This window comes from Haliotis rubra, unplaced genomic scaffold (genome assembly GCF_003918875.1).
Source record: "Haliotis rubra isolate DU_JTF1 unplaced genomic scaffold, ASM391887v1 Scf70, whole genome shotgun sequence".
In the NCBI taxonomy this organism is placed as follows: domain Eukaryota; kingdom Metazoa; phylum Mollusca; class Gastropoda; order Lepetellida; family Haliotidae; genus Haliotis; species Haliotis rubra.
Genome location: NW_025767413.1, coordinates 1,772,399 through 1,785,751, shown reverse-complemented (window position 1 = coordinate 1,785,751; position 13,353 = coordinate 1,772,399). Strand labels below are relative to the sequence as shown.

Genomic DNA, 13,353 nt, shown 5'->3' with positions numbered 1-13,353 from the left:
CCATCCCTCCCCAAACATGTTAAAGAACGCAAAGCTATCGGTAGAACACACGTGTTAACATCAGCTGTCCTTTTTAAAAAAAAAATTACTTTGAGACATGTTTTTACATTAGTAACTAATTCAGATATCTTATTGCATGTGTGGAATGACATGGGCTTTGACAGAATGTTAACTGACACTGTCACAGACCCCTCAAGAACAGAAAGTTTGGAACTATCACAAAGCGTTGTAAACACCTTTCCAGTTTTGTCAAATACTAAGATCAACAAGAAAGAAAGAAGTCTTAGAACTATAACACTCAAGCATCACAAGCACCAATGGCGTATCAGAACAGATCGGCGATATGTCATATTTATCACACACCTCAAATACACCCTAACAAAAACAAAATAAACTTAAAACTATCACTATTACTTGCAAAACCCTTTCACCTGATGGTATGTTCCCCTCATAAAAATTGAAGGTGTATGTGAAAGATGTTTTTGAACACTAACTAGAAACACTCAAACAACACCCTGTAGTATTTCAATGGCAGATCGGCGATATGTCACATTTTTCACACACCTCAAATACACCCTAACAAATCTTTTTTAGTTATAAAACTATCACTATTACTTGCAAACACCTTTGAACTAAAGGTATATTTCCCTTCTAAAAATTAAACGAATATGTGAAGGAAGTTTTTAGCGATATAATTTAGTCTTTCTTCGCTGTGTACTGAGAACTGAAGCCAGTGAGCTACAACATGCCGACTTGAAACTTTACTACAAATCTACTGTACTTATACTGACCCTAATAACAAGTACTTGACTTAAAATGAAGTGACAGAATAGGTAACTTATCTTCTACATGTAGGTTTTCAGTTGTCACAACACTCAGCGTATGTAATCAGCTGTTGAAAATAAACCGGGCTCAATCTTAAAAACTACGCTGCCGCTATATTGGCTACACTGGTCACGTGACGAGCCGAGGCATAGCTCAGGAGCTTTCCGAGGAGTGACCACTCCCCCTTATAGAGTCTCCCTGATAAACCATACGTCATCGGCCTGAACAGTGATTAGACCCGACATCAAACATGACCATATTAAGGGCAACATCTGTTACAACCTTAACCTCAACCCATGTACAACGTTTAACACGCTCTGTGGGCCTACATCTGTGGTCAAACCATACCACTGGTTTGTTGTTTTAAACATCACAGTTGTCGTCTTCCAGGGAATAAACCCAGCCTGGTTCCCTGGGTCTGTTGCGCCTGCGCTAACGCTCCGACAGTGCCTGGTTCCCTGGGTCTGTTGAGTCGGAGCGTTAGCGCAGGCGCAACAGACCCAGGGAACCAGGCTGGGAATAAGCCGCTCTATGTAGGCCTACAGAACTGCTTCAACCAATCCCAGTGAAATACGGCGGGACATCACACACCTAGCGTTCATTGTATTTATATATTGACGTGCATGCATGTGTGGCCTCATGTACAAACCCAGATATCCTTTCGACTTACATTGCCAGCCCACGAAGATATTGTACTGCAGTTTAACATGAATACTCCACACAGAAAAATCATTTGAACGCCGAGCCTATAGTCCGTCAACTGAACTTTTGGCACCCTGTTTTTCACAATTTACCTTTTAACCAAAAATGCCTTCAAAATGTTTTTGTGCATATGCTCTTTATATCTTATGACCTATCCAAGGTTTAAATTTCATAAGTTTATGTCAATTATTAAAGCTTCTTCTTAAGAAGTCATCTTATAAAAATATGAAAAATAGAAGTAGTTATACAAGGGAGTAAAATGATACGATGGAACAGCCAACAACATGGTGTGCCACGCGTGCATCTTGTTTACATTGTTACGCCTGCAAGCAAACCTACAGGGACTGTATAATCATCATAAATCCATTTTAAACAAGTAGATTGTCTCGTCATAAATTGTCTCGCGCTTGAAAAAATTGTAAACTCTTTTGATGATTTGCCGGTCATCTTTGTACAACATCGTTTTCCCTACAACCTGTGCGTGTTAACGATCTTTGACATCACTTAAGCGTGCTAATGTAAATACCCGTGCATGTACATATCACACATTTTACAGTGTTGTTGGCTTTTCCGTCAGGTGCGTTAACCCCTCGTAAAACTCTCCACAGTTTTACAATTATTATATGACAGGTTTAAAGGCAAAATCTTTAATAATCGTTTTAATATTACTAAAATCGATTTCTTGTTAGGTCACGGTATACAATTACCATATGAACAGAGCAGTGTTTTAAAATATTCAGGAGTTTTATGTAAATTGTGAAAAACAGGGTGCCAAAAGTCCCCTGGCCCTCAGTCTGAAAGGACAAATCCGGCATAGCAAATGTTACTGCTTTAGCCACTGATTCATACATCTCCCAAACTTGAATGAAAATTCTGAAGAGGTTTTAAGTTAGTCTCTTAACAAGACCATAGGACTCCGTTTCAGCTAATTCTAACTTGTTTCATTGAAACAGGAACAAAATAAACACAAAGGAAATCTGCGAATAGTAAAACTCACAACTTCACGACCTGTTTGTATCTGCCAAGTTTTGTTGAAATATGTTGAATGTTTTTCACTTGTGCTAAAAAATCGTCCCCCTTATGAGTACAAATTGTTTCCATGGAAACTGAGTAAAATAGTAATGCTAACAATCTTTAAATAACAAAAGGAACCATTGCAGGATATGTCTGCCAATTAGGGTTGAAAAAACTTGAACGTTTTTCGAGATTGTTCCTAGAAATCAAATGCTGATGGATAGACAGACAGACAGACAGACAGGCGGACAGACGAGGTGTCAACTAGATCCCCAGGATGATATTGTCAGATGAAAGCAGGGGGTGTAATTATGGATTGATGTTTTTGTAAATCAATACAAAATTGTGTGCTTAAGAATACATATATTTTCTTCATCTAAAGTCCAAACCACTTTCCCTCAAAATCCAGTGGTTTGTACCTAACATCCAGTAAAACTGATGCCAAGATATTATATGCAGAATGGTTTATTCCTCCAACAAGTTATGGCTTAAACAACAACAATTTCTAAAATTCAAGTTTGTACAGGTTGGTGAAATATTAGATTTAGCACATAAATAAAATGAATCCATGAAAAAAAGCATTTGTGAATCTGATGAAGATTCTCAAATTCTTTCAGACATCACTTTAGAATAATATTCAAGTAATAGGCACTACATATGCTCGTTTTCCAAGGAAAATAACAATTCAAGTAAGAAGCATTGGAATTGTCCACCTAAGAACACTCATCATCATCATCATCATCATCATCATCATCATCATCATCATCATCATCAGTAGTTCCATGCTATTGGTACCTTCAAGACATTTTGCAATTATTAAATCAGTAGGAAGACTATTATGTCCAAAGAAGAAATTATACACAAAAAGATACATTTACTTCCACACATTTTTAAAACACAATCACTTGATTACACAATGAGTGAATGAGTTTGGTGCTATGCCGTTCTTCACGTTGTGCCATTCCATCTATATTCAAGCAGGGACAAAGATTACTAGTGTACTGAAGTTAATAACAGCAGATAATGCCATGCTTATAAAGATCTGTGTGGGATACTGTTTCCTGTCACCCAAGGAGCACCATGTTTTCATAATGTTCTTGTGCATTAAGCACAGTATCCAGTCTATGTGACGTAGGTTCTGTTTAGTGCAACATGGCCATGAGTCCCTGGCACATCCATTATCATATCCCTTCTCAAACCAGTGATCATTAGTACTGTACTGATACACATTATTGTAATACAATGCATATTACCATTGTGATGTCACAATGTAACAGAGTTGCAGATAACTTTTTGGTCATTGAGTGTTCACCTCAATTGGGTATCCTAATTTTCCTTTGAGTAACCAAATAAAAAATTGTACTCACCTCACTCAAACTTAATTGAGTATTTTGCCATTTTCCATTACTTGTAAAGTTGTTTAAATGTTGGTTTACATGTTTGTTATTTATATTTGATCTGTAATATGAGAAACGACTGCAATTTGCCAGTGCATGTGCTAAAATAGAACCTTTCAAAATACCTCAGTTATTTTATCTATTTATGTCAGTACGCATGTACGATCACATTTATTGAGTATTTACAAAAGATTCAAACGTACTTATACACAATAGACTTAGTAGGAATTGAGTTTTCACATGGATATTTGCATAATTTATGCAGATACGCAGCTAATCTGTACCTCTGATGCAAGACACTAACTGATACACAAACCTTTGACAAGTACAAACAGGGCTCCAGATAGTACGTACAACATCAGGAGTACGTACTGCTAGTTTTTTCAATATAGAAGTATTGGAAAACAATAAGAATACATTTAGAGTACTGAATGTAATTTAATGGAGTATCAGTAATCTTGTGTTTCGTTTCATATAAGCACCATAACATTGCTACTCTTGTGTAAACAGGTCAAGAAACAACAATACAATACTTTTTTAGATAAATATGTCTATAAATGATTCTAAGACCGTACACCATTGCTGTGGAACGTATCTGCTACGTTTTCTAAATTAGTTCCTACCGTATCGTGCTTGTGTTATGTCCGACATATGCCTATACGGCCCTTATCTGGAGGAGCCCTGTACTATGTAGAGTATCCAACCGAAACCATATTTAGGATTTATGTCCTGCATAAATATAAGTGGTGTGAGACAATCATTGGTGCATATCATCTAAAGACACAGGCTTATAAAACTGAATTGTTTATCAATACATGACCAGATCTGTGAAGATTGCTGAGTGTGGCGTTAAACAACCAACCTACCAACACATGACCATGACACAGTGTAACATGACACATTGAATATCTAGCGAATCAATCTGCAATGTGAACATGTCCCTGAACATATTGGATGATCTCTGTACTACTGCGCTACAAACATCCACATTGATCCCTCAGGTTGGAGGAGCTGGATATAGAAATTGATCTGCACCAAAGTACTTGCGCTGTCATGTCACAATCACTTCACCACCTGTTCCAGGTAATCAATTTCTTCTTTATATACAGAAACAATTAATAATTTCTGTCACCAGTTAGAAAAGGCTTGTAAACTGTCGGACTATGCAATCACTAAGTTAGCACTGTAAATATATAGGATTACTTTTGTTATCTTCTCAACAAATGCATGACAATGTTGTGACCAATCGTTCTCCCAACCCCGGCCCCCATTTGTCATCATATCCATTTACAAGTATGGACATTTTTAATTTAACTCCATTCAAGACTGACTGACTGAGTTTGGTTTTACGCCGCTTTTAGCAATATTCCAGCAATATCACGGCGGGGGACACCAGAAATGGGCTTCACTCATTGTACCCATGTGGGAATTCGAACCCGGGTCTTCGGCTTGATGAGCCAACGCTTTAACCACTAGGCTACCCAGCCGCCCCCTCCATTCAAGAAAAATCATTGGGTCATCTCAATGAAATCACAGATCATGCTATACTTTCTCACATTATCAGAAATCAGCAGCGTTCAAAATTAATGTTGGTCCTTAGGCCTGAAGCCGACTGAAAACCACTCGGACCCACAGTTTTTGTTTTCTGCAGGTCCTTTTGGCTGACAGCATTCTCATCCCCAATTACTAAGAGTATCATTTCCATATTAAAATATAGGGCCTACACATTCTGATCAGGACCCACAACTTTTTATGGTTCTGGGTCCTTAAGACCTGCAGCTTTTCAGAGTTAAGGGCAAACACTGTAAATCAGCGTCACAAAGTATCATCAAACACTATATATGCTTGACAATGACTGCTTATGGAATCACTGTGTCCAATCTATGGTATGTCAGGTGTGATGAGGTCGTACACAAACAATCTGCCTGACCCTGTGGCCACAACCAACACCTCCCCACTAGAGGAATACCGTCTCTCTGCCTCCGCTATCACGATAACCTTGGGGTCACTTGGAATGTCCAGGGTCAATAGCCCCAAACGGGATCCGGTTGTGGAGGATATGACGTGAATCTTCTTTGTCTTCCTGTCTGCTATGTACAGATTACCTCGTCTGTCCTTGGTGGTCCCCACAGGTTCTCGGAGGACACCCTCTCTCCCTGACCCTTTGTAGCGAAGCTTCTGAGTGAAGTCATTCTTGTCGAACACTGAGATCTCCTTCAGACTCCAGTCACAGATAAAGAGGTCTTTGTTCAGGGTAAGATCCATTGTTCGGGGGTAGGTCACATTTGAAGGGAGTTCTCGGAGAATGTTTGCATTATCAGAGGAACAGTCCAGGATATCAACACGTGGCATTCCAAAAGGTTTACACACACCAGCAGCAAATCTATGTCCATCTAGGTGGGCAACTGCAGAGTAGCCGACCACAGTTTTGATGAATCTACTGATATCAATGGAGGAACTGGTCACGGAGATGGTGAGGATGTAGCTGGTGCTGGGGCAGGTGACGGCAACGCTGTCCTGACTGATATACGTCACATCCCACGGCTCCTGGGTGTCGGCAAAGGCATAGACAAGCAGACGCCTCCCCCCGATCTGAATCAGCTTCAACTTCTTGTTCCACCTGTCCAATATGAGAAGACAGTTCTGTCCAAATGGACACACACCCACATAACTAGCAGAATGGACATCATTTGGGCACAGACCATTAAAGTCATGGGTGGGATTCAGTTGGAATTCTGGACTGGGAGCTACATTCGTTGGGTTAGACACAGCTGAAGCTGTTGCTTGAGGAGAATTTTCATGCTGCGTCGAGTTTGACACGGTGGCTGAAACAAAATCCCTTTGTCTTGGATCTGATTGTGTTTGAAATACCTCTGTTCTAGGGGACACAGAAGGCTGAGGTTCCACCTTAGGATATGTTACGTTGGTTTTGACAGAAGTATTTTCAACACAAAGCTTCTTCTTTAAATCCCTTTGTTCCTTCGTGGAGAGTGCATCTACAGATGCTCCAGCTGTACATGCTTCCCTTGGGGGTAACTTTTCAGCATGAGTAGAGCCATCTTTATTTACAGACAATACAGGCAATGACTGTATGGCAACTGAAGGCGCTGTCTGCATACTTGAAGCCGCAAACAACTGAGCATCTGTTACCTCATCCACATTCTCACCAACCAGAATTCTGCCCCATTGCATGTTCTTCATAGCTGTAAGATTATCCTCTGTTTGATGTAACTTAATGTCTAACCCGTCACAAACCTTCTCAGCCTTCATTGTGCCTCTCTCATATGTTGCTAGTTGCTCCTCTACTCTGTCTGCTAGAGACAGAGTCTTCGTCGGTCTGCTCTGAATTAGTTTCTCAAAGAGCTGCTCTGTGTTTTTCAGTGATCCTGAAATAGAAGTTGCTTCACCTTTTGCCTCAGTTACTTTCTTACTTTCCTGATCCATTACACTTTTTAGTTCTTTCATAGTTTCCTTCTCTTTCTGAAGAAGTAGTTTGTTTATCTTTGTCTTCAGATCAGTGAAATGTTGTGAAATCTCAAGTGCCAGTTCCTCCTTCTTAAATTTGAGTTCATCTGGTTTTGAAGACAGCTTTTGATTAACTGTTTCAATCCTTGAAGACAGGGTCCCAACTCTCTTCTTAAAATCTTTTAAACGGTTTCCAGCAAGGTTTTGAGCTTTGTCTAGAGTCAGATGACTTTTGGCACAGTCATCATGGATTGAGCTCTGCAGACAGAGTCCACAGGCTCCACCCTTCTTCACAGTACAGTATACCAAGACGTTCTCCTTCTTATGCCTTGGACATGTCTCAGCCTCTACAACAAGAGCCTGAAGCTGATCTTCCACTGTCATAGACCCAGTAGTCCGACTCTGGGTCTCAAAAGTGTCCATCAGATTCTTGATGAAGAAGTTGTCTGGGAAGGAGTCTACCCATTCCATGATCTTACTGGGATCAGGATTTGCAGGCTTACACATGTTCCTGCACACAGGACAAGGAAAAGCAACATCACCACTGCCAGCCACCTTTTTGAGGATGTGTGTTGACAGGCACTGCTTGCAGAAATTGTGAAGACAAGGCAGCTGTTTGGGATCAGTGTACAGCTCCATGCAGATGCTGCAGCTCAGATGCTGGTCCGACAACTCCTGTAGGACATTCATGGTGAACTATAGTTGATCCAGGAGGATGATCTAGTACAGATGTGTGTTCAGAGTGTTGCTCGTTACACAGCCATTGATGCACTTCAAGAAATCAGATGTAAGGTCAAAGATGTTGCTGATTGCCTATGATGCAAGCAGTTTCTCATTAAGCTGTAGGTGCTTTGTGGTGATGTGGGCTTTCAAGGATGTTGTGGATTGTCCATGCAGCTCGAAATGTCTTTGGTGACAAATAAAAAATTTCAAGGATGCTGCTCATAACATTTAAGTAGATGATTTAGAGTTGGCGATGGAAACGTGTGCATACGACGATACTTCCCTGTAGTAAGATTTGATGGAGTATATTACACTCCTTCAATCAGCTGAAGAATTATTCCATTGGTGTTTCTCAAGTTGATACTTCTTTACTGCTAGGTAAAAAGTATGGCATGATGTACAGTTTGAAAAATGCACTTAACCTCTTGGTGGAGATGGTGTCATTAGTTGTGAATCTTCACTTCATATCATCCATGGCTTGGAGAGGATGCCTGTTGGGTAGGAGATCGCCATCTGCCATGCCCTCTACCTGGAAAAAAACAGGCTGTGAATTTATACCAATTATTGCACATTAATCTTCAATTTTGTTCGTGGGTATATATATACGTGTGTGTGTGTGTGTGTGTGTGCACATGCATGCATTTGTGTTTATATATGTGCATGTGTGTATGCATGCATGTGTGTACATGTGTGCATGCATTTGTGTTTATATGTGTGTGTGCGCATGTGTATGTTTATTAATGTGTGCATGCATGTGTGTGTAAGTGTGCATTTGTTTATATGTGTGTTGATATATATGAGGGGCAGTGGGGTAGCCTAATGGTTAAAGCGTTGGCTCGTCACGCTGAAGACCCGGGTTCGATTCCCCACATGGGCACATTGTTTGAAGCCCATTTCTGGTGTCCCCCGCCGTGATATTGCTGGAATATTGCTAAAAGCGGCGTAAAACTAAACTCAGTCAGTCAGTTATATATGTGAATGTGTGTATATGAGTGTAATATGTATGCATGCGTGTATGTATGTGTGTGTGCATGCATGCATGTGTGTGTGTTTGTACGCCTATGATGCTCCACTCATCATATGTTCCAGTTATATGAAAGCAGTTTGTTGTATTTTTAATACCCCACTTACCAGTATTTCACCTATAAGACATTGGTCTGTAAATAAATGAGTAACGAATAATCTATTTCAGACTATCCTCTTACTCTTTCATCAGATGAGAAGATACTCCGAAACTCATGTTCCTCATAACGGAGACACTGACATCCATATATTGCCTCCCCTCTATGTGTGTCACTTCTGAATGCCATTCATAGATTTATAAAGTGTAAGTTTGAATTTTATAACATGTAAAGTGTGATAAAATGACAGGAATATACCCCAAGACATCATGTTCCTCATAATACAGATGTTGACATCCATACATATCCCCTTCCCTAAATGAGTATCACTTATGTGTTTTGAAATTGTGACGAGAACACTGATACAAACTTCATGACTATCATGCACTATATACCACTGAGTTCCCCTGAGTACAGTTTGTAAAACCAAACTACAGAAGTGTGGGTGTACATGTGACAGATCTGCTTGGGTGTACATGTCAACGTGTGACAGTCCAACTTGGGTGTAGATGTCAACGTGTGACAGATCTGCTTGGGTGTACATGTCAACGTGTGACAGATCTGCTTGGGTGTACATGTCAACGTGTGACAGATCTGCTTGGGTGTAGATGTCAACGTGTGACAGACCAGCTTGGGTGTACATGTCAACGTGTGACAGATCTGCTTGGGTGTACATGTCAACGTGTGACAGACCTGCTTGGGTGTACATGTCAACGTGTGACAGATCTGCTTGGGTGTACATGTCAACGTGTGACAGACCAGCTTGGGTGTAGATGTCAACGTGTGACAGATCTGCTTGGGTGTACATGTCAACGTGTGACAGATCTGCTTGGGTGTAGATGTCAACGTGTGACAGATCTGCATGGGTGTAGATGTCAACGTGTGACAGACCAGCTTGGGTGTACATGTCAACGTGTGACAGATCTGCTTGGGTGTACATACATGTGACAGACCTGCTTGCGTGCTTGGGTGTGACAGACCTGCTTGCTTGGGTGTACATGTCAGCGTGTGACAGATCTGCTTGGGTGTACATGTCAGCAACATGTGACAGACCAGCTTGGGTGTACATGTCAACATGTGACAGACCAGCTTGGGTGTAGATGTCAACGCGTGTGACAGATCTGCTTTGGTGTGAGATCTGTTTGGTAGACAGATCTGTCAACGTGTGACAGACCAGCTTGGTGTACATGTCAACGTGTGACAGACCAGCTTGGGTGTACATGTCAACGCGTGTGACAGATCTGCTTGACAGACCAGCTTGGGTGTACATGTCAACGTGTTGGGTGTACATGATGTCAAGCGTGTGACAGACCTGCTTGGGTGTAGATGTCACATGTGACAGACAGACCAGCTTGGGTGTACATGCATTAGATGACAGACCTGCTTGGTGTACATGTCAACATGTGACAGACCAGCTTGTACATGTCAACATGTGACAGACCAGCTTGGTGTAGATGTCAGCATCTGACAGACCTGCTTGGGGTGCTTGCGTGTACATGTCAACGTACAGACCAGTCACGTGACAGACCTGCTTGGGTGTAGCTATGCTTGGGTGTAGATGTCAGCGTGTGATTGGGTGTAGATGTCAACATCTGACAGACCAGCTTGACATGTCAGATCTGACAGACCAGCTTGGGTGTAGATGTCAGCGTGTGACAGACCAGCTTGGGTGTACATGTCAACGTGTGACAGACCTGCTTGGGTGTAGATGTCAGCGTGTGTGACAGACCAGCAGTTGGGTGTACATGTCAACGTGTGACAGACCAGCTTGGGTGTAGTGTCAGCGTGTCAACGCATGTGACAGACAGATCTGCTTGGGTGTACATGTCAGCGCAGACAGATCTGCTTGTGACAGACCTGCTTTGGGTGTAGATGTCAGCGTGTGACAGACCTGCTTGGGTGTAGATGTCAACGTGTGACAGACCTGCTTGGGTGTACATGTCAACGTGTGACAGACCTGCTTGGGTGTAGATGTCAACGTGTGACAGACCTGCTTGGGTGTAGATGTCAACGTGTGACAGACCAGCTTGGGTGTACATGTGACAGACCAACTTGGGTGTAGATGTCATTGTGACAGACCAGCTTGGGTGTACATGTCAACATGTGACAGACCAGCTTGGGTGTACATGTGACAGACCAGACTTGGGTGTAGATGTCAACATCTGACAGACCAGCTTGGGTGTAGATGCCAACGTGTGACAGACCAGCTTGGGTGTAGATGTCAACATCTGACAGACCTGCTTGGGTGTACATGTCAACGTGTGACAGACCAGCTTGGGTGTAGATGTCAACATGTGACAGACCAGCTTGGGTGTACATGTCAACGTGTGACAGACCAGCTTGGGTGTAGATGTCAACATCTGACAGACCAGCTTGGGTGTAGATGCCAACGTGTGACAGATCTGCTTGTGTACACATGTGACAGACCTGCTTGGGTGTAGATGTCAACATGTGACAGACCAGCTTGGGTGTACATGCCAACGTGTGACAGATCTGCTTGGGTGTACATGTGACAGACCTGCTTGGGTGTAGATGTCAACATGTGACAGACCAGCTTGTCAACATGTGACAGACCAGCTTGGGTGTACATGTCAACGTGTGACAGATCTGCTCGGGTGTAGATGTCAACATCTGACAGACCTGGAAGATCTACGATTGCTCATATTTTCATGCACAAATTGTCTGGTCCTGACAATATTATTTATTGCCATAATGATGTATCTGGAAATACAATCCTACCCACTTATGCACACACACAAAACTAGTTATTTAATTAGCTAGTTATTTGTTATAAATAATATAATCTTAGTTGATATCAGAATGGGATTGTTCTGTGCACAGTTATCCAAAATAAACAATATTAGAGGTGTTTTAATCTCTTTCAACGATTAAATGTTTAATAGGAGCAAATAATAGCTCTGAATGGTGACTAATTCCTGCATTATAAACTAAATGTCATGTCCCCATATTTTCAGTTGGAATTAGATCTGCGGACATATAACTATGTAGTTAGGACGCCGATAACTGTCATACTAACACAGGGTTTCAACAGTAACACCCAAAAGATCGGTTTGTCGAACGGGCCCTGGGTTTTTGTTTGTTTTACTTGCGGACTGGTGACACTTCGATGTGAAGTACAATAGCATCTGTCATTATCAGGTACTTGTAAGGTTTATAAAGTTTGCAAAAGTACGCTACCGTATACTCAGCCTCTCTTCTATCAACAGAAATGGTCCTGTCACTGACAGTATTAACCAGCCTGTCGAACCCGCATCAACTCTGGATTTATGGAAACTTACATGTTCTAGAACACAGACATGTCTGATTGTCTCCCCTTACACACCCGGACAAGTTACAGACACTCGAGAAATTAGCCAAGAATTACAACCAGGGAGCCTTAGATAAGACGGCAGGTAACCCATGCCTTACTTTCTACAAGTCTCTGGCTGTGTCAGTGAACCAACCGCTGGCTCTCTCAGTTAGTAATGCTGTCACCACTCACCATTTCCTGATTTCAACCTCCGTTCAACGACCTTCACCTTCCTATAAACTTAGACCTTGACCACGTTGTGATGTTATCTATAGTGTGTTTCAGAATAGATGTCTTTACTAACACCGAGGAACATCTTGGTCAAGAAAACACATAACACTCAATAACGTTTTTTGTCACACAAAAAATGAACATGATCACATGCATACGAACTAGTCGTCTGTACAATTTGTACAGATAAAACTGTATTTTATATATGGGCAGGGAATCATGTAATTATTACGATGAATGCCAAAACTGATACAGATTGGACATCAAGTTTTAAGATGGTAACAGTTTTTCAACAAAATTTAAACATTTGAGGACATATAGTCGTAGAAATATTTCAACGCTGTCTATGATAAACCGGAAGTTGGTGGGCTGCAACTGAAGAAATGTAACAAAAATGCAATAATAATGTTAGAATTGTCGCAATTACAATGTTACATTTTACGATAAAGGAAATTATTTCAATTTGAATGATGAACATCAAAGCGTAAAACAAATATCAATGAGAAACATTGACCAATCGTATTGGTAGCAAAGAAAATACGTGATATGTATGAAACAAAGAGCA

At 41.2% G+C, this 13,353-nt stretch overlaps 1 protein-coding gene across 3 annotated transcripts; it reads right to left on the bottom strand.

Annotated features, from left to right (window-relative positions):
- Positions 1-4,627: 4,627 nt before the first annotated feature.
- LOC124258727 (E3 ubiquitin-protein ligase TRIM56-like) lies at positions 4,628-12,798 on the bottom strand. 3 transcript variants are annotated; one of them, XM_046692806.1, is made up of 2 exons: positions 12,750-12,798; positions 4,628-8,655 (listed from the first exon to the last, which is right to left on the bottom strand). In XM_046692806.1, the coding sequence occupies exon 2, from the start codon at positions 8,091-8,093 to the stop codon at positions 5,820-5,822; it is 2,274 nt and encodes a 757-aa protein (XP_046548762.1). In that variant the 5' UTR covers positions 8,094-8,655; positions 12,750-12,798; the 3' UTR covers positions 4,628-5,819. The 3 variants fall into 3 exon arrangements, with proteins under 3 accessions (XP_046548762.1, XP_046548764.1, XP_046548763.1); XM_046692808.1 differs by having other exon boundaries at positions 12,677-12,777; XM_046692807.1 differs by lacking the exon at positions 12,750-12,798 and adding an exon at positions 12,446-12,549.
- Positions 12,799-13,353: the final 555 nt, after the last annotated feature.